Source organism: Oncorhynchus masou, chromosome 12 (assembly GCF_036934945.1).
Source record: "Oncorhynchus masou masou isolate Uvic2021 chromosome 12, UVic_Omas_1.1, whole genome shotgun sequence".
Lineage (NCBI taxonomy): Eukaryota > Metazoa > Chordata > Actinopteri > Salmoniformes > Salmonidae > Oncorhynchus > Oncorhynchus masou.
In genome coordinates, this window is record NC_088223.1 from 85,546,535 (window position 1) to 85,571,638 (window position 25,104).

The 25,104-nt window shown below is 42.4% G+C and overlaps 2 protein-coding genes and 1 long non-coding RNA gene across 12 annotated transcripts in view; all 3 read right to left on the minus strand.

Annotated features, from left to right (window-relative positions):
* Nucleotides 1-17,992, minus strand: part of LOC135550974 (protein Shroom3-like) — a 38,818-nt gene extending 20,826 nt beyond the window's left edge. For all 3 annotated transcript variants that reach the window (XM_064982293.1, XM_064982292.1, XM_064982291.1), the window contains exon 1: nucleotides 17,796-17,992. The gene's annotated coding sequence lies outside the window, so the exon portion shown is untranslated. The remainder of the gene's footprint in view (nucleotides 1-17,795) is intronic.
* A 360-nt stretch (nucleotides 17,993-18,352) lies between these two features.
* Nucleotides 18,353-21,080, minus strand: LOC135549238 (uncharacterized). The gene is made up of 2 exons (XR_010456968.1): nucleotides 20,324-21,080; nucleotides 18,353-20,097 (listed from the first exon to the last, which is right to left on the minus strand). It is a non-coding gene; the product is annotated as an uncharacterized LOC135549238 (long non-coding RNA).
* A 689-nt stretch (nucleotides 21,081-21,769) lies between these two features.
* The window catches only part of LOC135550975 (AF4/FMR2 family member 4-like), a 28,197-nt gene continuing 24,862 nt past the window's right edge, over nucleotides 21,770-25,104 (minus strand). For all 8 annotated transcript variants that reach the window (XM_064982301.1, XM_064982294.1, XM_064982300.1 and 5 more), the window contains 2 exons: nucleotides 24,862-25,073; nucleotides 21,770-24,587 (listed from right to left, as the gene is read on the minus strand). In XM_064982301.1, coding sequence (XP_064838373.1) covers nucleotides 24,460-24,587; nucleotides 24,862-25,073 — 340 coding nt within the window. In that variant the 3' untranslated portion in view covers nucleotides 21,770-24,459. The remainder of the gene's footprint in view (nucleotides 24,588-24,861; nucleotides 25,074-25,104) is intronic.

Genomic DNA, 25,104 nt, shown 5'->3' on the forward strand with positions numbered 1-25,104 from the left:
GAGCGACCAACTCTAGGAAGAATCTTGCCCGTTCATCATTCTTAAATGGAAGAAGTTTGGGAGGCCACTGTGGTACCCTTCCCCAGATCTGTGCCTCGACACAATCCTGTCTCAGGAGCAATTCCTTCAACCTCATGGCTTGGTTTTTGCTCTGACATGCACTGTCAACTGTGAGACCTTATATAGACATGTGTGCCTTCCAAATCATGTCCAATCAATTTAAATCACAGGTGGACTCCAATCAAGTTGTAGAAACATCAAGGATGATCAATGGCAACAGGATGCACCTGGGCTCAATTTCGAGCAATGGGACAAGACTGCAACTCCCGTACAGACTCGGGAGAGGCAAATGTCGAGAGCCAGGCATCCTCCAAAACACAACCCTGCCAAGCCGCACTGCTTCTTGATACACTGCTGGCTTAACCTGGAAGCCAGCGGCACCAATGTGTTGGAGGAAAAACCGTACAACTGGCACCCGGCCCGCCACAGGAGTTACTTGAACGCGATGGGACAAGGACATCCCGGCCGGCCAAACCCTCCCCTAACCCGGAAGGCACTGGGCCAATTGTGCGCAGCCTCATGGGTTTCCCGGTCACTTCCGGATGCAACATAACCCGGGATCAAACCCGGGACTCTAGTGACGCCTCAAGCACTGCGGTGCATAAATAAGATATTTATGTTCTTTATTTTTAATACATTTTCAAATGTGTCAACAATTGGCTGTTTAAAAAAATGTATAATAATTAAAAGGATGCAACATAACTAAATGTGGGAAAGGGGAAGGTCTGAATACTTTCCCAATGAACTGTCTGGCAGCTATACTGTATGTGGCACCATTCAGGACAGACTTAGTCTACTTCATATGGTAACAAACCATTTTATACCTGGCAACTAATCTCCATTGCACCCAATCATAGACAGGCATTCAATTAGGGAAAAGAGCGAGAGGGCGCTTAATAGGGAGGGGTTAAAAACCTCAGTAAGAAGATTTGACTGCAAGACCGGGTAAGTGCATTTCGGATACCTAATCTTTTCAGCATGACCTCCATTTTAGTGCCTAGGTCGAGAATGGGCCAAACAACTGTGGCCTCAACAAGGGAAAAATCCTGACACGCATTAAGAGAAAGAATTGGAGATGCAGATTTGCTCATCCTTAGTTCCAGGACTTTCCTCAAGGTCCCAAGGTGAGAGAGAATGTCACTGTTAAGACAAATCAAACAAACGTTGAGAGGAAGAGCTTTGTGAAAAGGTGCAGATATTCAGTTACTGCAGAGCAGTCAGTGAGAAATGCCACAAAACGTCACCAGACCCTGGGTGATAGTGACAGGCTAACAGGCTCTAATAAGCACCACATTCTCACAAATTAATATTGGAATGTGCCCACCAAGCATGGCGGGGGACATCAGCTTGACACTGTGGGACGATTTCTGTCCACTCTGGTAGGAGTGCCCAGTACCAGTTGATATTTTACCTTTTTAGCACACAGAGAGCAAGTTAGAACATTCTGCACTACAAAAATACCACAGTTAAGCATTGACTCATCCTAAAGCTGAAGCTGGTCAAACATTAACTTGTGAAGCCTCCTCCCCCAGAGCTTATGGATGAAACAAGAGCAGGGCTGTAGCCTAGTGGTTAGAGCGTTGGGCCAGTAGCCAAAAGGTTGCTTGATCTAATCCCCAAGCTGAAAAAGGTACAAATCTGTCATTCTGCCCCTGAACAAGGCAGTTAACACACTGTTCCTAGGCCGTCATTGTAAATAAGAATGTTCTTAACCCTTTATTTAAACTAGGCAAGTCAGTTATTACTTATGACATCTTGTTACTTTCATGTACAGAAAAATATAGAGTTAAGTTTGTATTAAGAGCCCGAGGCAGAAAACTAGCAATATGACACTACGAAGGGGATAAACCTAGACATTATACTCAGTACAAACAATGTGAAGCTGCGGGGCAGGCCATATTCAGTGTGTTTATTTAGGGTAACAACCTAGCTAATCTCCAGCTAGCCCTACAGGACTTGTGTCAACCAGCCACACAGAATTAGGCCATCTTGAGAGAAACATAGAAAGCACAATGGTGTCTTCACTTGGGTCGGTGAAACTCTGAAAAACACACAACCCTGGGCAGATCATTCACCGTATCATACACTGGATTAAATAATGACCGTGTCAACATTAAGCATAACCTTATGAACTAGAGGTGACACAACAACAGTGACAGAAGCGGGCTACGGAATGTGTGAGGGGAGAGAAAGAACAGCAGGCTGTGGAAGACAAACAGCAAACAATTGAACCACTTCCTGACAGGAGGCTGATGTAGGTTGAAAAAAGTTGCTCTGCTGGCATGTCTTTTTCTCAAGACCTCACAGTACTCCTGTCCTTCCCAAACTCCTTCCTACGACAATGTTGTGCCATAGCCTCTACAGAACCAGTCCAATTCAGAAAGTATGGGAGAGTCATCTCTATAGCGGTCTCTGAGCATTTACACCCCCCGCCCCAATGGTATACTTATTGTCCATTAGAAGCAATGTTCTTTCAGTTGGACGAATATGCATGATACGTTCCACGATTAAGCCAAAGTGGGAGGGCAAATTAATTACACTACATGTATTCATTTTATTCAACCTTTATTTTACTAGGCAAGTCATTTAAGAACAAATTGTTATTTACAATGACTGCCTACAAAAAGGCAAAAGACCTCCTGCAGGGACAGGGGCTGGGATTAAAAATGACATAAAAGGACAAAACACACATCACGACAAGAGACACCACAACACCACGTAGAGCCCAAAGGCAACAACATAGCATGGCAGCAACACATGACAACACAGCATGGTTGCAACACAAAACATGGTACAAACATTATTGGATACAGACAACAGCACAAAGGGCAAGAACGTAGAGATAACAACATCACGTAAAGCAGCCACAACTGTCAGTGTCCATGATGGAGTCTTTGAATGAAGAGATTGAGATAAAACTGTCCAGTTTGAGTGTTTGTTGCAGCTCATTCCAGTCACTAGCTGCAGCGAACTGAAAAGACAAGCGGTTCGATACAGTTACAGGATTGACAAAAGCCCTTACAGGCCTAGTTTTAATGACTACTTGTAATACAGATGGTCATACGCACACCCTTAAAAAACCTAATTGCTGGGATAATGAAGTATACTGCACATTTTAAAACAACAGTTTGACCTCACAAAGACCCTTGTGGATCGAAACATTTTTTTAACCTTTCTTTTACTAGGCAAGTCAGTTAAGAACAAATTCTTATTTTCAATGATGGCCTAGGAACAGTGGGTTAACTGCCTGTTCAGGGGCAGAACGACAGATTTGTACCTTGTCAGCTCGGGGGTTTGAACTTGCAACCTTCTGGTTACTAGTCCAATGCTCTAACCACTAGGCTACCCTGCCGCAGTAAAGTAGGACAGCTAAAATAGGACTAGCCTAGATTTCTGACAAGAGGAGAGAGCTCCCAAATTTGATCAAATATGGCACATTCACCTTAATCACTTTCACAATAGTACATCACGTTTGAGCTTTCACATTTTCCTTTGTCATCAGAGGTGGGAGCCTCGGCTGTGTTTACACTGTGTAAACTCAGCCCGATTCAGCCCCCCCAAATTGGTCTTTTGACCAATCACATCAGATCTTTTTCAGAGCTGGTCTGATTGGTCAAAATAACAATGAGTGAATCAATTATCAGAATTGGTCTGCCTGTGTAAACGCAGCCTAAGTGACCTTATTGTGATTCAGAGGAATTCGGTTAAATGCGGAAGACACATTTCAGTTGAATACAGTACTCTTTCCCCTTATTGCCAGGAGATGAAGGTCATGGTCTAGCTCCCTCCAATAACCTGTATTCAGACAGCCATTTTAGGCCCAGGATGACAACCTCCCCTTCACTCTCAGGTGGTGGTAAAGGAAAGCTATGTAAAACAATAATGTACTTTTGAAGGACGGAAGACCTCTTTAACACAACCATGTATGTAATCTTCAAGAGAGATTTGATGATTCAATTCAACTGTGTCCCTAGTCAGTGGACAACAGAAACCTAAATCAAAGTTGTGACAACCTCTGGTCCAGTGGCTGTCAGACATGGTGTTCTTTGTTAACGTTGCAATGGCATGTGCATGATCGCATTCATGGAACCCACTCCTTATCACGGACACTTTAACCACGTGCACCGGCCTCATGAGCCACGAGCACCGGCCTCATGAGCCACGAGCACCGGCCTCATGAGCCACGAGCACCGGCCTCATGAGCCACGAGCACCGGCCTCATGAGCCACGAGCACCGGCCTCATGAGCCACGAGCACCGGCCTCATGAGCCACGAGCACCGGCCTCATGAGCCACGAGCACCGGCCTCATGAGCCACGAGCACCAGCAGTGGCAATTACTGCACACATGGAAAGGAATGTGCTTGATAAAGCTGACAGGTACAGCAAATAGGCTCTACTGGTACAGGTTGTATTATGTCATATATCTCCATTTAACATCTTCACTGGGAGATGGGACTACAAATACTAGTGTAAATCCCAGTCACTCAGGTGACCCACCGACAGGTGCCCAGTCACTCAGGTGACCCACCGACAGGTGCCCAGTCACTCAGGTGACCCACCGACAGGTGCCCAGTCACTCAGGTGACCCACCGACAGGTGCCCAGTCACTCAGGTGACCCACCCCAGCTACAACTCAAACGGACCCTCCTTTCGATGGCTGAAACAGACCTCTTTCCTCTGACAACGGATGACATAAATGGGATGGATGTCAATACATTGTCTCAACATATTGGACAGGCTGTTTTTACATCGTCAGTCCGCTTCCTGATGAGAAGCAGAATTCCTGCGATTGTTGGCCACTCGTCACGAGGATATAAGCAGGGATTCTTCTGCTCTCAGTTGGCCACTGTTCAATAGTACTTATTCATTAGCAATAAAGCAGTGCTTAATCACACCCCTGAAAAAATGACAATGTTCTCCCCTTAATTACAGCTCCACCTCCAGCCACAGTCCTGATTCTCAATTTATTCCCATTGTATGCCGCCAACTTCACTGTAAAACCATCATATGATGAAATTAGACTCCTTCAAGCCACATAATGGCTTCTTTAATAAAAATCTGAACCATCGTTCCGAAGAGTCAAGTGATTTGTAATCTCCATTGTGTGCAGTCTGCCACCGTGGCTAATTTTGACTGGGTTCCTTCATACAGAGCCCAGGCAAAGAGAGGGAGAAAGCTGTGAAACAGAACCCATAAAGAGATTCAACTTGACCCCACAGCATTACCACAATGCAACACCGCCTGAACTGTGTAACCTGAAATGAAAATGAGAGAACAGATGATTAAAGGTTAAAAAAAATAGGGGGAAAATAAAATCAAAATTGAGTTTGTCACGTTGTTGGTAAACAGGTGTAGACTAACAGTTAAATACTTAACTGGTACTTTACCAACAGAGTTAAAAGATAAATATATAAATAGCGACGAGGAATAACAATAGAGTAAAAATAAACATAGCTATGTACAGGAAGTAGAAAACATGGCTACATACTCAAAGTACCAGTACGGAGTCAATGTGCAGGAGTGAGGTCATTGAGGTAGCTATGTGCATAATACACTTAGTGTAGAAAACATTAAGAACACCTTCCTAATATTGAGTTGCATCCCCCCTTTGCCCTCAGAACATTCTAAATTATTCGGGGCATGGACTCTACAAGCTGTCGAAAGCGTTCCACAGGGATGATGGCCCATGTTGACTCCAATGCTTCCCACAGTTGTGTCGAGTTGGTTGGATGTCCTTCGGGTGGTGGACCATTCTTAATAGACACGGGGAAAAACTGTTGAGCTTGAGAAAACCCAGCAGCGTTATATTTTACGTATATATTTAACACCCCAATTTCGTGGTATCCAATTGGTAGTTACAGTCTTGATTCACCGCTGCAACTCCTGTACGGACTCTGAAGAGGCGAAGGTCAAGAGCCATGCGATCTCCGAAACGCAACCCAACCAAGCCGCACTGCTTCTTGACACAATGCCCACTTAACCCGGAAGCCAGCCACACCAATGTGTCAGAGGAAACATTGTACACCTGGCGACCATGTCAGCGTGCATAAGATGTTTGATGAGCAGGTGTCCACATACTTTTGGTCATGTAGTGTAGCGATTAGCCCAGCCAACCACCACGAATATGGTCGGCAAGCTTGAGCCCAAATACTGGAGACTAGCTTGAACAACGAACACAAATCTACTAAAAAACACAACCACGGATCAAAGCAAAGAGAGAGCAGAGACTAATAAATGTATGGCTGGGGCCCATCCAAGAAATAGTGCATTGTGGGTAGTTTAGAAGATATTTATTAACCAAAAACATAACGGTTTGTACATATAGGTAACCAGATCATGAATACAACTAAAATTAAAGTATTTGACCACACTGTGTTGTTCCATTGGTGAGTAAAACTCATGCTTCCTACCTTTTAAAAGCAAACAGAGTTCAAACCGTTTCTACATTTAGAAAAAGGGCGAAAATGACATCTATCGGTCGCTAATGGTGGGTGGTCCCTGTAACTCATCGCGCCGACAGCAAGCGAACGAACGGCCCTGTACTGTGCAGACCGACAATCGTTTTGGTGATTTTTCTCCTTTAGAGTTAGAAGAAGCGAAGATTAGTTATTGGAAACAGAGTGGAATGTAGAAAGCTGCTTGTTTGTGAAACCTGTATATGTATAATGGACCGGGTCTTTGATGACATGGTTGACACAATATTGATGTACTCACGGCATCTGCCATTACACATTACTTGACTGGCATAAGGAGCAAAACCAAGATAAGATTGATTACGACAATTGTTAAGAGTGCTCTACCAGCAGCCACTAGATTTGTAATAAACTCACTAAAATTATGATAGGGGATCAATGTAATGGTCCAAAATGGTGTGTTGAGGATGATATCGAGTCATCTCACTTCCATGACATATCACTGCAGGAATATGAATGACCCTAACAGCAGCTCTTGCTGATTGGTTCAGACAAGGTGCAGTATGGGGGAATTTCTCCAGAGTGCATTGTTAAGTGTACCTCCCCGAGAGAGATTGGGACTGACAGAGGCCCGCTGCAGGAGACCAGGATGTCTGACATTTCATACACGCTTGGGAGACAGGAGAAAGTCTACCACAACCTACAGTTCTCAGGAAGCACTGTGCTCCTCAAAAGAGAGTCAGTGTCTCATTGAAGATCCCTGCATCCCTTCTTCCTCATCTTTAAATCATAGTTTGCCTTTGCTGTAGGACTCAGGCTCTCATCTAGACTAAGGCTGGCTTGTTGTCAAATCCCTTTTGTGATTGAAAAAAAAAGGGTTCTTATGTCTCGTGGAACCAATGGACATGGAGTAAGCAGACCCTGCCAGGTGAGATCATCAGTCATGGAGTCACCTTTGTACCCAAAGGACCCTCCATGTGATCTGCAGGGCCAAGCCTCGTGTCACATGTCCACAGTGAAGTTCCATTTCTCATGTGACAGCTTTGCAGCCCTCCATTTACACCGACATCCAACTTTCAAATCAGTGGTCTTTCTTCCTCCTATTCTCTCACTCAACAAGCTGTATAGGGCCATAAGCAAATGAGAAAATGCATATCCAGTGGTAGCGTTTCTCATGGCCTGTGGTTTTAATGCATAGAAACTGAAATCCGTTTCTTTTTACCAGCATGTCACCTGTGCAACTAGAGGCGACAAGACTCAAGATTGTGTTTGAAAGCAAACGCATACAAGGCTCTCTTTGCCCTCCATTTGGCAAATCATATCTCACACTTACAAGCAAAACATTAAACAAAGGAAGTGCTAGTGACGTGATCAATTAGGGAGGTGGTCCAATGAAGCGGATGCTAAGCTACAGGACTGTTTTGCTAGCATTGACTGGAATATGTTCAGAGATTCACCCCATAATATTAAGGAGTTTACCACATCAGTAGTCAGCTTCATTAATAAGTGCAATGATGACATCGTCCCCACGGTGACTGTAAATAAACTCTGCAAAAAAAATATTTGTATGAACATAACAAGATTCAACAACAGACAAACTGAACAAGTTCCACAGAAATGTGACAGAAATTGAATGTATCCCTGAACAAAGCGGGGGGGGGCTGTAACAGTCAGAATCTGGTATGGCCACCAGCTGCATTAAGTTCTGCAGTGCATCTCCTCCTCATGAACTGCCCCAGATTTGCCAGTTATTGCTGTGAGATGTTACCCCACTCTTCCACCATGGCACCTGCAAGTTCCTGGACATTTCTGGTAGGGGGGGGGGGTGGCTTGCCCTCACCCTCCGATCTAACAGGTCCCAAATATGCTCAATGGGATTGAGATCCGGGCCCTTCGCTGGCCATGGCAGAACACTGATATTCCTGTCTTGCAGGAAATCACGCACAGTACGAGCAGTATTGCTGGTGGCATTGTCATGCTGGAGGGTCATGTCAGGATGAGCCTGCAGGAAGGGCACCATATGAGGGAGGAGGATGTCTTCCCTGTAACGTACAGCACTGAGTTTGCCTGCAATGACAACAAGCTCAGTTTGATGATGCTGAGACACACCACCCCAGACCATGACGGACCCTCCACCACCAAATTGATCCCACTCCAGAGTACAGGCCTCGTGTAACGCTCATTCCTTCGACGATAAACGCGAATCAGACCATCACCCCGGGTGAGACAAAAATCGCAACTCGTCAGTGAAGAGCACTTTTTGCTAGTCCTGTCTGGTCCAGCGACGGTGGGTTTGTGCCCATAAGCGACATTGTTGCCAGTGATGTCTGGTGAGGACCTGCCTTACAATAGGCCTACAAGCCCTCAGCCCTGCCTCTCTCAGCCTACTGCGGACAGCCTGAGCACTGATGGAGGGATTGGAAAATGTAAGTGTCTTAACGACCGTTCCACAGGTGCATGTTCATTAATTGTTTATGTTTCATTGAACAAGCATGGGAAACAGTGTTTAACATTCATGAAAATACAAGTGTCATACATCAGAATAAAGCTTAACTTCTTGTTAATCCAGCCGCTGTGTTAGATTTCAAAAAGGCCTTACGGTAAAAGCACACAATGCGATTATCTGAGGACATCACCCAGCACACAAAAGCATTAAAAACATTTTCCAACCAGGCAGGTGCGTCACAAAAGAGCCCGTATCTCAATCCCATTGAGCACGTCTGGGACCTGTTGGATCGGAGGGTGAGGGCAAGGAACTTGCAGGTGCCTTGGTGGAAGTGGGGTAACATCTCACAGCAAGAACTGGAAAATTTGGTGCAGTCCATGAGGAGATGCACTGCAATATTTTTTTATTTAACCTTTATTTAACCAGGATGGGCTCATTGAGATTTGAAAAATATATTTTTCAAGAGAGCCCTGGCCAAGATAGGCAGCACCAAGTCATTACAAAAAATTACAGACAAACATGAAAAACTACATCTAGTAAAAACCATTGAATTCACAAGAGTATAAAACAGCTAATTAAAAACATTGACAGGTCAGGGAATCACCCTCAAAATCCTTCATCAGTGATTTAAAAACACCAATCGGGACAAGTTCTTCCAGTTTAAAAGTATTTTGTAAGGTGTTCCAAGCAGATGGCGCAGAGTACATAAAAGCCCTTTTACCAAATTCAGTTCAGACATTTGGAACAGTTAGCAGGATAAAGTCCAGCGAACGAAGAGAGTACCCACCACATTTCTGAACAATAAAATGCAGTAAACCCAAAATGGCTTTGTAAATAAAAGTATACCAGTGACTGAGCCTACGAGTGACTGGAAGGCCAGCCAACCCTGGTATACAAAGTGCAGTGGTGCGTAAGGGTTTTGCAGTTAATGCAGCTGGTGGCCACACCAGATTCTGACTGTTACAGCCCCCCCCCCCTCAGACTGGCCAATAAAAATAACATCTTAAGATTGGCAAAAGAACAGACACTGGAAAGAGGAACTCTAACTAGAAGGCCAGCATCCCGGAGTCACCTCTTCAATGTTGACATCGAGACTGGTATTTTGCAGGTACTATTTAATGAAGCTGCCAGTTGAGGCCTTGTGAGGCGTACTTGTCCTATGTTAAGTGTCTCAGAGGCTTCCATGAACAAAAACCCAGTTCTATTAGATATGCAACTCCATAACCCAGTACCGAGCACATTGAGTGTCCTTCCCTAGAAGCATGCTGAAAGTCTTGTCAAAACGTTATGTGAAATATCTTTGTATTTGATCAAACAAAGTTTGCTAAACACTTGTCACAGGCTGATTGGTTTTTAGTGCTATTCTGAGGTTGACATGGCAGTGACATTTCCATGACTCAATGGTACCGAGTGGGCTGCCCACAGTGGGCTTCTTCCTTAGACAGTTTCAGTGCAAACAATTATTGCAGGCAATACCCTCGGAGCTAACAGTTTAAAGAAACATAGATTGGGTTACTTTAAATTTACTGCACTTCTATTTCTCTGGTATACAATACAATTTCCATGTCCTTTGTTTGTTATAGTGACTGGGAGGACAGGAGTATTACCAATCCCAGACCATCAAGACTCTTAAGCAGTTCACCATGTTGGAGATAATCCTGGAACCCCTGCAGTTAGGGTGAATCCCAGCTCTTTTAAAGAGTTCTCCCACAGCAAGTCAAAATTGTCACAACAGAAGACCTTCCCGTCTTTGTAGAGTTTCTGACCGTCTGGGTTTGGCAGCACAGTAGCTGTAACGTTCGAAACCATTTCTATAGCACGGCAGGGGTCCAGATGACTAATGACTGTTCTCTTCCCTGTGCAAACAAGGGGGTTCAAGAAAATGTTGTAGTCGTCCTTCAGTTCCTCAGTTTTCCGAAAGCAAAATTTGTTAAATCTTATGCGAGTGACAATGTTGCCAATGTTAGAATAGTTGGCTTGAACGGTGGGCAGGAAGGAGTTGATGTATTGGACACGGGAGCCTGGGCGACAGTGGACCTTGGTCGGACAACAGGCAGGTCAAAATCTATCAGCATCGAGCTGCCCACAACGATTGTGGTTGTGATGGAATCCGATGGGGAAGGTGTTTCTTAACCGCTTGAAACTCCCCATCCCGGATCCGGGATCGTGACTAAAGCCTCAGGCTCATTAGCATAATGCAACGTTAACGATTTCTGAAAATCGCAAATAAAATGAAAATAATGCGCCTACTCTCAAGCTTAGCCTTTTCTTAACAACACTGTCATCTCAGATTTTCAAAATATGCTTTTGAACCATAGCAATTCACTAATTTGTGTAAGAGTATGCTAAGCTAGCTTAGCATTTTGAGTAGCATTTAGCACGCAACATTTCCACAAAAACCAGATAACCAAATAAATAAAATCATTTACCTTTGAAGAGCTTCGGATGTTTTCAATGAGGAGACTCTCAGTTACATAGCAAATGTGCAGTTTTTCCTGAAAGTGTCTTTGTGTAGGAGAAATCGCTCCGTTTTGTACATCACATTTGGCTACCGAAACAAACCGAAAATTCAGTCACCTACAACGTCAAACTTTTTCCGAATTAACTCCATAATATCGACCGAAACATGGCAAACGTTGTTTGGAATCAATCCTCAAGGTGTTTTTTCACATATCTCTTCATTGATATATCGTTCGTGGAAGCCTGCTTTCTTCTCTAAATTCCATGGAAAAATACTTGCAGCTGAGTTTTGCGCACCAATTTCGGCGCAGGACACCGGGCGGACACCTGGTAAATGTGGTCTCTTATGGTCAATCTTCCAATGCTATGCCTACAAATACGTCACAATGCTGCAGACACCTTGGGGAAACGACAGAAAGGGCAGGCTCGTTCCTCTCGCATTCACAGCCATAAGGAGACAATGGAAAACGGAGCCTCAAAAATCCTGCTCATTTCCTGGATGCCGTCTCATCTTGGTTTTGCCTGTAGCTCATGTTCTAGGGCACGCACAGAGAATATCTTTGCAGTTCTGGACACGTCAGAGTGTTTTCTTTCCAAAGCTACCAATTATATGCATAGTCGAGCATCTTTTTGTGACAAAATATTGCGCTTAAAACGGGCACGTCTTTTTATCCAAAAATGATATAGCGCCCCCAGAGTTTCAACAGGATAACTCACGCCAGCCTGACTCACCACACATTTACCAGTAGCAGCAGATTGCGTCAGAATCCTCTGGGAGATGGAGGGCCCAAGACCTTGTTTTTTTCTCTTTGGTCAGCAACTGTCTGACCTGTGGAGGGAGGCCCAGGAAGGCTGCTGGTCATTGGTGTACTCCAAGGACCAGAGCTGATGCCTAGGGCCGGTATGTCAGCCTCCAGAGGGGAAAAGCTGTTTAATAGCCTAATCGGATCTTCTAGGATATATGGAGGTTGACCAGACTGCCTCCCACCCGACCTTCTTCCCCTTGCCAGTGTCCAGTCTCCCACTGACCGCGGAGTTGAGCTTAAAATCTGTCCAGTGGATTGGAGCAGGTCAGTACCACCAAACTCATCGACCCCTTGGCTGTAGAAGGCATTCAGAACTTACATTATGTGTCTGAGCTTCTTAGAAAGCACATCTTTTTTTTCCCCTGCACCTGAGCTACAGCCGGAAAATCTCTTCCCTAAGCTGCTTGATGATAATCTTTGTCAGTTCCAAATGTATTTAATTGTTAATTTATCAGTTCCACCTTATTTTCCTCCTCTTGCGTAGATATCATCTCGCACCTATTGCATTTGAGCCCAGAGAGACACAAATACCACTCGTGTCTTGACTCTAGCACAGCTAGAGTTATCTTGCTCTGTTAGCATGATGTCTAACAGCGAACTATTGTATATTTTTTAGAATGCATAATGTAGGTATGCATGTAGGGGTGAGACGGACAATGTACGATAGAGGGAGAGGCAAAATGAGACAGAAAATAAGTGCTGGAGAGAATGTGGGGGACAAGCTAATGGCGATAGCTAATGTGTGTGTTCTGTGCTGCATGCAAGTGTGTATGCAAACATGTTCCCTCGCAGACCTGTGGAGTGTGTCGGACCGGACAGGACAAAGAGAGGCTGTTTCAGCAACAGGACAAAACCCCTGTGCCCTCCTTTTATCATTTAACAAGCTCTAAGGTGATGCCATTCTTTCAATTAGAGATGTTGATAGACTGGCCTATTATTACACAACTACACTAACGGGGTTCACAGGATGTCAGAAAGATCAGTTGGATAGCAAAGCAAGCGCTCCATAATGTAGGACCTATTTTTCTTTGTGCAATCAGTGAAAACATTACCATGTTGATTTAAATCTCAGTTGGTACACTCCACATTAGCATTCCAAAATAATTAAATATATTTTCACAGCTGTAATATGCTGACTGCGCAAGCAGCAGTACTTTGCGTTTCTAATTTTACAGAAAAAAATATCCACTTTTCACTACGTTCAAGCCATATAATAGGGCAACAATATGTGATTATACAGATCTACTAACCACAATGTCTGCATAACTTAAATCTAAAATGAATTTGCATGAGATGGCGTCTACGAAGAGAGAGGCTTAACATTAGCACTGCCGAAGTCACTGACATGAGAGAAATGGAATTGAATTCCCACGTACCGACGATCATGCTGTTGCCAGGCAGACAAAACCAATGGAGGCAGAGTAATTCATCACGAACAGTGAACAGACAGCCCTATAGCATGCAAATACTGTGGAAATGCACACGCATGAGGCAAAGAGTACTGCCCTGCCTACAGAAAACCATGCAGAGCTTGTGGAACTAATAATCACGTCGCAAAAGTGTGTCGCAAAAAAAGGGTGAGTGAGGGTGAGATTCCATGTGTTGATGAGCAGAACATTGAGTGACATTTACATACATGAATCCATTGAGGCTATACACTCAGAGGGAATAAATGGTTTGTGACCGTACGATTACACAACAAGCTGCAACAATGTCAACTGGATTCCGGTGCTACGTGCATTGTAATGAGCTACAAAGACAACATGTATATTTTGCCCAGCGATACTAGACTAAAGCTGTACTCAGGAGAGCTAATGAGCATCTTTGAGACCTAACGTGTTATTTCAGGGACACAAACAAGCTGGAGTTTGAGATCGTGAAAACCAGTCAACATCCTCTCCTCTCAGGCTCTACACATGAACACCTGGGACTGATGCAGTTCACCGTACCAAATGACCTGCACATCGTGGAGCATGTCCAGCATTGACCCCTGTCCAAAGAACAGCTACTCAGCAAATATGATGATGTATTCAATGAGCCGTTGAATAGGAACCTGGGGAGGTACATTTTGAAGTGGATAAGAGCATCACTCCAGCCCAGTGTGCTTCTCACAATGTGCGCATTGCAATGAAAGTGGCTGTGAAGGCCCAGCTAAAGTAGTATGACGCGACAGGGTAGCCTAGTGGTTAGAGCGTTGGACTAGTAACCGGAAGGTTGCAAGTTCAAATCCCCGAGCTGACAAGGTACAAATCTGTCGTTCTGCCCCTGAACAGGCAGTTAACCCACTGCATCGACCCAAAGCATCTGAACCAAGCACTGAAACGCTCACACTACATCATGCCAACACTGGAGGATGTTCTCTACAAGCTTCCCAATGCCAAGACGTTCACCTTGGTGGACGCACGAGATGCATTTCTGCAATGCAAGCTGGACAAAGAGAGCATCTTTGTGACTACCTTCTGGACCCCCTGGGGTCGGAAACGTTGGCTTAAGCTCCTGTTTGGCGTCTCAGTGGCGCCTGAGGAATACCAATGCAAGCAGCTGGGCTCAAGGGCATTGAATGCATTGCTGATGATGTTCTGATCATAGACTGTGATGACAGACAAAGAAGCAGAGCGCTACCACAATGTGAAGCTCTTGGCCAATCAGTTAAGCTGTGCATTGGCCTGAAGAAGCTGCAGTTCAAGGTGAAAGACATTCTCTAGGCCAAAGGCCTGAAGCCGGACCCAAACAAAGTCAGAGCAATCATCAACATGCCAAACTCGTCCGATGCAAAAGGAGTGCCAAGTCTCATCGGCTTCGCAAATTATCTTGCCTGAAGAAGCTGCAGTTCAAGGTGAAAGACATTCTCTAGGCCAAAGGCCTGAAGCCGGACCCAAACAAAGTCAGAGCAATCATCAACATGCCAAACTCGTCCGATGCAAAAGGAGTGCCAAGTCTCATCGGCTTCGCAAATTATCTTGCAAAGTTCATGCCACACCTATCGGCAGTCCATGAGCATCTGCGCCGGTTGGTGGGCAAAGACACACTGGCTACCCAAACAAGAGGCCGCGGTGCAGGAGATTACATCTCTGGCTTCAACCATGGTAGTGTTGCGCTACTATGACATTACGAAGCCTGACTCCAGCCAAAGTGGACTTGGATGCTGACATGCACGAAAGCTAGCCCGATGAGAAAGTGCCTCAGCATCGTCTTCTCCTGCCAGTGCTTACATCATTACTTATATGGCCAAGAGCTGGTCAACGCTGAAACTGACCACAAACCACTCATTGCCATATTCAGTAAACCTCTCCTCAAGGCATTCAAGAGGCTTCAAAGCATACTCCTTACTCTAAGTCGCTCTGGATAAGAGCGTCTGCTAAATGACTTAAATGTAAATGTACAAAACTACAGCATGAAGGTCATCAGGACCAGAGATATACATCAGCGACACACTGAGTAGGGCAAAAACACAACTTAAAAGCCACTTATCTGTTTGCTACAGCAGGAACAAAATGGTCATTATCCCCAAATCACTACATCCAGAGATCAATCAAATGTATTTATAATGCCCTTTTTACATCAGCCGATGTCACAAAGTGCTGTACAGAAACCCAGCCTAAAATCCCAAACAGCAAGCAATGCAGAAGCACGGTGGCTTGGAAAAACTCCCTAGAAAGGCCGGAACCTAGGAAGAAACCTAGAGAGGAACCAGGCTCGAATACACTCCAGTCACGTTTGAGGTGACGCATGTTATCGCCAGGCACATGAAACATTATACTGGCCAAACATGCATGCAGAAATTAAATATGTTGTCAGCAGCTGTACAACATTCAACAAGTACGCTCATAAACAGCAAAAGGAAACCATGATGTCATATGAACTGCCCACAAGAGCCTGGCAAATCATCAGCATGGACTTAGTCCTTTTGTCTGTGACTGAATATCTTCTCATTGTTGATCACTACTCTGACTTTTAGGAAATTTAACTGCTCCCTGACTTGTCGGTAGAGACGTTCATAAAGCACTGAAAGGTGCAGTTTGCAAGGCAAGGCCAGTCTGACAAGGTCATCATGGACAATGGCCCACAATTCACTGCACAGTTCAAGCATTTTGCCTCAGAATGGGAGTTTGACCATGTGACCTCGCCTCCAAGGCACCCAAAGGCAAATGGCAAGGCAGAATCAGCTGTCAAGATTGCAAAAAAACCTCTTACGCAAAACCTTGCATGACAGCAACGACCCCTGATAAAAACCTGTTACCCAAGGCCTTGCGTGACAGTGACGACCCCTGGAAAGCCATCTTACAGTGGAGGAACACAGTCTGAAAGCAGCAGCCCAGCTGTCCAAACTACAATCCCCATAGCGAACAAGCTACTTGAGCTCTGCATCATGGTTGGCGCCACAGAAAGCAACTCGCTAAGTGCTTCTACGACCGGACTGCTCGAGACCTACCAGAGCTGGAGGTGGGTGTAACGATATGAATGAAACCTCTGCCGGGAGACCACACAGGACTTTGGAGGCTGGGAACATGCCTACAGAGTTGCACCATGTTCTTACCTGGTGGATGTTGGTGGCTCCCTCTATCATCGTAGTCAGGTGGATCTGCACATAGCAGAGCAGACAACAAACCAGAACACGCCATACACTCACCTAGATGAGCTGGATCATAGTCCAGGCCTACGGGCAAGGGGCGCAGAATTGAGAAATGAGCCAACTGAAGGTGAGGATTCTACCCCACCAAGCTCGTGGCCCTAATCCTACCCCTGTCAGAGACCACACTTACTCACGGGTGGGTAGGCTGTGTAAGCCAACGGATAGGCTCACTCTGTAATCGGGGATACCATTTTATGTCTGTGTCCAGTATGAAGAAAGTTCAAGGTAGTTTCGTGTCTGGAATTTACTCATGGCCTCTAGTTTGTGTGTCAAATTAGAAACAAAAGTCTCAATCTATGCTTCAGTTATTTGACCATGTCAAGGGGAAAAAAAAGTCTACCAATAACAGCTTCGCTTTGAACCCCAAATAAGTAAATGGTATAGTGAAAGTGATCAATCAATATATTATTTTGGGATGATTTACAAATAGCCTGGCTGACGCGAACCAGGTGACTACTCGAGAGCTGGTGTCAACCAGACTGTTACAAATATGCTTCCTTTGCACAATGAATTATCGATCTCAAATGCCTTAGTGCTATCAATCAGGCTATGATCATATGAAAATACTATAAGCCATCTACCTAGCTATAAAACGAAGTTTTACTTGGATGGTTACAATTACAGTGTAGTTCTGTAATTTCACGATTTAATAAACATCACTATAACTAAAACGCTACATTATATTTATGTATATACAGTTTGGGAAATATTCCGAAAGCATTTCACAACTGATGATACAACAAGTGTAATTTTTGGGAGCTATAGTCAAACTGTATGGTTAGGTTAAAAATCTGATTTTATGACTTTATGGCTGTGCCAACTAGTGACCACTCTGCAGAGCTGCCTCCAGAACAAGATTCATGACGAAAAACGCTAACCTGCAAAGAATTTCCTGACCAGGACCGAAACTGTAACAGGTTGGTAGAGAACACAGCGAAACCGACACACCTGCTAAACTTCATAATAACACACATACCTGGGTGATCGACGTTGAAGGCATCTGCGAATCCTTGCGTCGCTCAGGTATGATTCACCTTCTTATTTTTTGATTCAAACTGAATAAAAACAAAACCGTTTCCCCTCATTTCAAATATTAAATAAATCGACAAACGGTTTTTGAGGGGAAAAAACACAGCTAATAGGCTTCCCGTATAGTTACTGGCTACATTTAACAGCCACACAGGAAAGTCTGACAGGTAATAGAATTCCAGCCCAACCAATGAGCAGATGAGTGGGCGGAGCTTTCTGAATATTAGTCCTTTTATTAAATATTCCCTTTACAAATTGATTGCAAGTCATAAAGTATGACTTAGAATTCTACTATCTTATTTCAAATAACTTATTCAACCATTAAGGGGAGTTAGTTTATATGTTCTTTATCTCCAACCCATATAAATAGGTTATAAAAGCTAATGGTTTTATGAAATGTCTATGGGATGTTTGTATAAAAAGCAACAACTGCAGGTTTCTTACACACCATAACAGAAGACCAACTGTGGTCAAGGTTTCAAGTTGTAATGTTGCGTGCACAAGTACAGTCAAATGCATTTAATGCTAGCTCTAAACCCAACAATGTAGTAATCATTATTACTAAAAATAACATAAGGTAGAACAAAAACACACAAAAAATAAGAACATGGGGAAGTAAGTAAGATATTTACAGGGTCAGTTCCAATACAATATTTACAATGTGCAGAGATACTGGAGTGGTAGAGGTGCAGTGCCTTCAGAAAGTATTCATACATACCCCTTGACTTATTCCACATTTTGTTATGTTACAGCCTGAATTCAAATTTGATTAAATAGATTTTTTTTCTTTCAACTCATCTATCTGCACACAATACTCTATAATGACAAAGTGAAACCATTTATTGAAAATGAAATACAGAAATATCTCACTCAGATAATTATTCCCACCAGACTCAGTAGATGTTAGAATCACCTTTGGCAACGATTAGACTTTATGGGTAAGTCTCTAAGAGCTTCGCACACCAAGATTGTACAATATTTGCATATTATTATTTTTACAATTATTCAAGCTCTGTCAAGTTAGTTGTTGATCATTGCTAGACAGCCATTTTCAAGTCTTGCCATAAATTTTCAAGCATATTTGAATCGAAACTGTACTAGGCCACTCAGGAACATTCAATGTCATCTTGGTAAGTAACTCCAGAGTATATTTGGCCTTGTGTTTTAGGTTATTGTCCTGCTGTTGGATTTGCTCCAAACACTATGCTTTGTATTCAGCACATAAAGTTAATTTCCTTACCATTTTTTTAGTTTTACTTTAGTGCAAACAGGATGTACGTTTTGGAGTAGTTTTATTCCGTACAGGCTTCCTTGTTTTCACTGTCATTTAGGTTAATATTGTGGAGTAACTACAGTAGTAACTACAGTTACTATTATCACAGCCATTAAAATCTGTAACTGTTTTAAAGTCACCATTGGCTTCATGGTGAAATCCCTGAGCAGTTTCCTGAGGTAGTCATTCAGAAATCACTATTATTGCACACAGAGTGAGTCCATGCAACTTATATGGTTTAAGAAATATTCTACTCCTGAACTTATTTAGGTTTGCCATAAGAAAAGGGTTGAATTCTTATTTATTCAAGACATTTCAGTTTATAATTTTTCATTAATTTGTAAACATTTCTGAAAACATAATTCCATGACATTATGGGTTATTGTGTGTAGACAAGTGACACAAATTCTCAATTTAAACCATTTTAAATTCAGGCTGTAGCACAACAAAATGTGAAAAAAGTCAAGAGGTGTGAATACTTTCTGAATGCACTGTAGAAATGTATAGGGGTCATTTAATTTAACTTTTATTTAACTAGGCAAGTCAGTTAAGAACATTGTTATCTATAATGACGTAAGATAAGGTGACTAGGCATCAGGATATATGATAAACAGAGTAGCAGCAGCATATAGGATGATTGTATATGTGTGTGTGTATTCAGTATAAATGTGTGTGTAGGTTATGTGTGTGTCAGTGTGCGTGAGTGTGTAGAATCCTGGGAGTGTGCATAAAGACAGTGCAAAAATTACAATACAAGGGTCAACTCAGTTTGTGTAGACATTTTGTTAGCTATTTAGCAGTCTTATGGCTTGGGGATAGAAGCTGTTCAGGAACCTGTTGGTGTCCGACTTGAGGCACCGGTACCACTTGCCGTTCTATGGCTTGGGTGGCTGGAGTCAACGATTTTCCAGGCCTTCCTTTCACACAACCTGATATAGAGGTCCTGGATGGCACAGAGCACAGCCCTATTGATGTACTGGGAAATGTGAACATAGAATCTGAACATCAGCGTCTATTCCCTTGGCACAAAAGGGTTACTGTTCACCAACCAGAGAAATGTGGGTTGAAAGTTAATTATTTTAAGAGCTTTTGTACACTAGAGCTATACAAACTACTGTGAATACTTTCAATAATGCACAACCTAGCATAGTTAAACACATGCTGTAATGCTGAGGACCCAACAATATTGTTAAATCACTTACAGAGAAAGTTACCGTACAGATGCGGCTCTTTGGCTGTGGATATGTTTTGGGAATCTTCCACTCAAATGACCAGTGGACTTTGTCAGGCAGACCAGAAAGCACCACGTTTTTTAAAATTCCAAGCCAAGACAGACACAGTCAATGTAGTGACATGACAATTAATGTCCACGGTGTGGCTACGATATGAAAGTGACGCTTCTTTGCTCCTAGTTTTATTGGCAAGAAGGAACCTTAAATTTGCTTTATCGAAGTCATGAAAACCCGCTCATTAAAATGTACGTGTTTCAGAGTGAATTTACTCACCAAGTGCGAAAGCGAAAAGTTACAACCGTCTCATTACTAACGACAGAACTACAAACATGAACCACAACTCACACCATCTGTATACGTCACGTCGAGAGACTACAAAACATATTTTGCATTTTGAGAAAGTACTGTCTGGCAAAATAAAGTTCAATATAAAAAATAAACACAACCGTTGGGTGAGTCCGAGTCAACTTGAGCAGGCTAACTGTAGGAGTTGCTGCTAGTTCAACATTTCGGCGATGTGTTTTACTTTTTACCGTCAACATATTTTGATAACAGGAATCAAGTATGAGCAAATCAATACACAAACACAATTGTATATATCTTATGTGACCGTTTTTTCATGCATTTGATGCTATAATCAAAAAGGTAGTACCGTATGGGGTCAAGAAATTGCAATATAATCCGTTTCTAAACCCAGAGGTGCAACATCGCGAGACTTAAGGGAAAGCTTGCGACAAGGCCGAGGTTTGGGAAGTCAATGAGAAAAGTGAACTTCTGTATGGGTACAGGGCTTGACAGAAATGGTAGTAGGTGAATGTTTAACTTTTGTTGCACACATATCCAGATGATGCTTCGTACCATTTTGCGGAATTAAGAAGCCAGAGACCAGAAAGGGCCCTGTGTCACTAAAATTGGCTGTGATCAATGAATGTAAGGTTTCTACATGCAATCAAAATTATGTTCATTACAAGGACTGCATATTGATATTATGTATTGGAAACATGTAAATTGAAATACCATATTTTATTCTCAATAAGGCAAAATACAAAGAATATTCAGACAGACTCAAATCCCATTAGTAACAAGTAATACTTCACAATTTTAAATGACATGTTATTCCAAGTTTGAATTAACAAACTCAAAAGAGTACCATTACTTAATATTGCAATCATAATATATATATGTTCTCAATATTTTAAAACTAACCCAATTTAGACTGCTGTACTTTGTATGCTGATGGTCTGAGAAAAAATGAAGAACAAAATACTGTATTAACTTCTACAACTGCTTAACAGAGAAATACCTCTCATTCAAAAGACATCTCAGATCCATTTCAAAAGGGAAACAGCTTTCTCACATGCAGTAGAGATGTACAGTTGATCAAAAGAAAAAACTTTCACGCCAACTTCCATTCAATCTGATCAACAATATACATTTAATGGATTTAAATGTCTCCATATCAAATACAGAACATACATTAGCACATGATTCTAAAGACATTGATGATGACAATGATAATGACAGAGTGGTGAGCAGGAGACATGGCATACAATACAGTAACAAAAATGATTGATATGGTTCAAAGACTTGTTTCATCGCTTACATTTTGGAAGAAAGCTCACAGATGTTCACAAATGTGCATATCTATCTTAAATGACACAGATGCAACAATACAAATGTTTAACTGTAGTAAAAATTCTCCCTAAATGAATTGTTTTATATACAATTTGTACACATTTCTATTTAAATAGCAACATGCAAGTGTTACGTCATTCTATTTAATTTCATAACATTTTATTTGACCCTGGATGTCTTCAAGTTATAACTAGTTATACTGACCATATTTAAAATGTAACAAAACAACCCATACTACGATATCTTCTACACAAAATTATTTTCAGTAAAAAAAATAAAAAAAATTTTTTTTAAAGGAATGGTGGACAAAGCAAAAGGGGCAGAAAAACGAATAAATATGAGTGAAAGACTTGTTAAAGTGTTAAAATTATCCCAATCATCTTTTGTACATCTAAATATATTGAACAAGCCTTGAAGCTGTACTTAAAAGTGTACCAGTGTATGAAAACATAGGAGTGGCTACACGAGCACGCACACCCAGAGGAATATCTATGAGAAAAGTGGCCTCCAGCTTAAGGTATAAAATGGCTTCATAAAGCCATCCATGTTTGGTTACTAAAACAGAGCTATATATATACACATATACCAGTAACTCAGTGGACAAGCATGATGCACAAGCTAAAAGCATTGGACATTTCTGTCAAACCAAACAGGTTTTGACCGGCAGTTAAAAACAAGAGCGGAAATTCCTGATTTCAAACTAAAAGCCCCAAAATGATTTTAAAATTTTAGTAAAAAAAAAAAATCCTGCATAGATAAAAACAATCTTCCTCTACTCTTTGAGTGTAAGAAGAAATAACAGTTTTCCCCAAATGAAAGACAAGGGAGCCAATGAGGGGGAAAAAGGTACTTAGTGTTTCCAGCATCTGTATTCTGTAAGTGGGCTAATAAGAAAAGTCCTTCACAATACAATACCACTTATGAATTAAGTACATTTTCCTGTTCAAAATCACTTAATGTCCACATTTGCCTTGCTGACAATACAAAATAACAGAAGAACACATAAATATTAGGCCAGTTTACCACTACATTAGCGCAATTTGTTATATTATATAACCTGTACCATAAATATATAGACCATAGATTACTTAAGTTTTGTAGTACACAAATTACTATTATACTATGTAGAGAACCCAGTAATTACTTTTAAACATTTAAATATTACATTTTCATATACAATAGAAATACTTTGCATCTCATAGCTCTTTCAACCCCGTTTTCAATCATTTTAATCTGAAAGTTTGAACAGTACTTTGAACAGAGCAACTGCTTGGTACATAAATAAAATCTATATTGGCCATGTATTTTTCGACTGAAATATAACACTCATGTAATCTGCGTATGGCTAATGAGCACCACCAACGTGTATGCTACATCAATTATTAGAAGAATTGTTAATTGTGGTCTTAAAATGCGAGTGCATTTATGTCATTCCTTGCACTAACTTCCTGCTTTCACTGGGCAATTTTTGCAGAAACTATACAAATAATTACATTGTGTTCCAAGGATAACATTTGCCATACCAACCACACCCTGCTGTGCCTTAAACAAATACACTAACAGCAACCCTTTCCAGTACAGATCTATAAGGAATAAAAGAAACAATAACACCTTGTTTAGAAATGAACATCTCACAGGGCAATTCATAGGAAGAACTCATTGACAGATAAGAAATATATTGTGGTGCTTCAGAACGATGAAAGTAACTTCAACAAAATCAATTGAATGGTGTATCACAGGCTAACACCAATATGGTCAGCCGCAAACTACCTCTTCTTCAATGGCAACTGTTAGAGTAATGTGTGTATGTGTCAGGGATATCTGTCAGGCAAACCAAGCTCTCGTCACTTTACACACCATCAGTGCAGCCTTCAACCCACTGATCACAGCTCGAGTCCAGTACTATTCCAAAATCATGTTTGGAAGCTTAAAATTATTCTTTAAAATGTCTGGCTGGATCTGCATTTCAACGTATGGTATATTCTAGTTCCCTGTATATCTGATACAAGGCACAAAAAAGATAAGAGACAGACCTTAGTTTTAAAGCACCTTTGGTTTGAGGGAGGTACTTTGGTAAAAATAATAACACATTAAAAGCCGAATGTGAATAATGTGCTTATAGCCTATAGAATAAAATGTATTTAGTGTATTTCATATATAATAATTCAACAAAGGCATTGGGCCAAATAGAAAAATGGCTTTCCTTTGCACAATCCAAAGATATGACAAAGGAAAACGCTGATAGTGGATATAGCTAGAATGTACCAATAGATCTGTGCAGTTGGAATCCTCCTCCGTGTCGGACAGTCGTAGGTGCAAAGATGCTCCATATCGCTCAGTGTTTTTGGCAAGCTGGTGTAGAAAATGGACACAGTGTTATAGATATGTCTGAGGCAGATAAGTTCACATGTGCATGGAGGGGCAGCGATGCGTTGTGGTGGACGGTGTGTCTGTGGAGCGTATAGTGTCCTTCAGGGAATGAGCTTAGCGTCCAGCCGTAGCCAGTGTAGGCCCTGCCGCGTGAAGCGCACCAGTTCAGTCATGCTGCTGGTGTTGAAGATCAAAGGGCCCATCACCTTGTCCAACTCCGCAAAGAACTCTACAAAACAGACAGGAGACATAACATAACACGTGAGCAAGGTAAACACATAAGAGACCTCTAGCCCAGGAATGGCTTGCCAGGTCAACACGTCCAGAGCTAGTTTCATTTAGATTATGGATTCATCCTGGAGCCTAATATAACGTCTTAAACAAGCAGTAGATAGGATATTCATACCTTGGAAGTTTGACTAACACCCCCATATACATTCCATAGGAAAGAAGGAGGAGACCCCCCCCACCCCCCGCCAGAAGAGAGCAAACGAGTCAGGTACCTTTCTGCTCTTTAGACAGCTGCTCTGCTTGGTCCCACACCTCAGTGGCGAACAGGAAGTTGGAGGTGACCTGGACGTAGCTGGCAGCCATCTGGTGGATGCGCTGGGGGATTGTTACAGAGGAGCTGCCGCTGGATGTGCCTGACGAGTAGCTACCAGCACTACCTGGGGACAGCTTGGGAGAGACTGGCGAGGGCATGCCTGCTGCTTTACTGGGAGACAGAGAGAGATAGATGGCTGGTA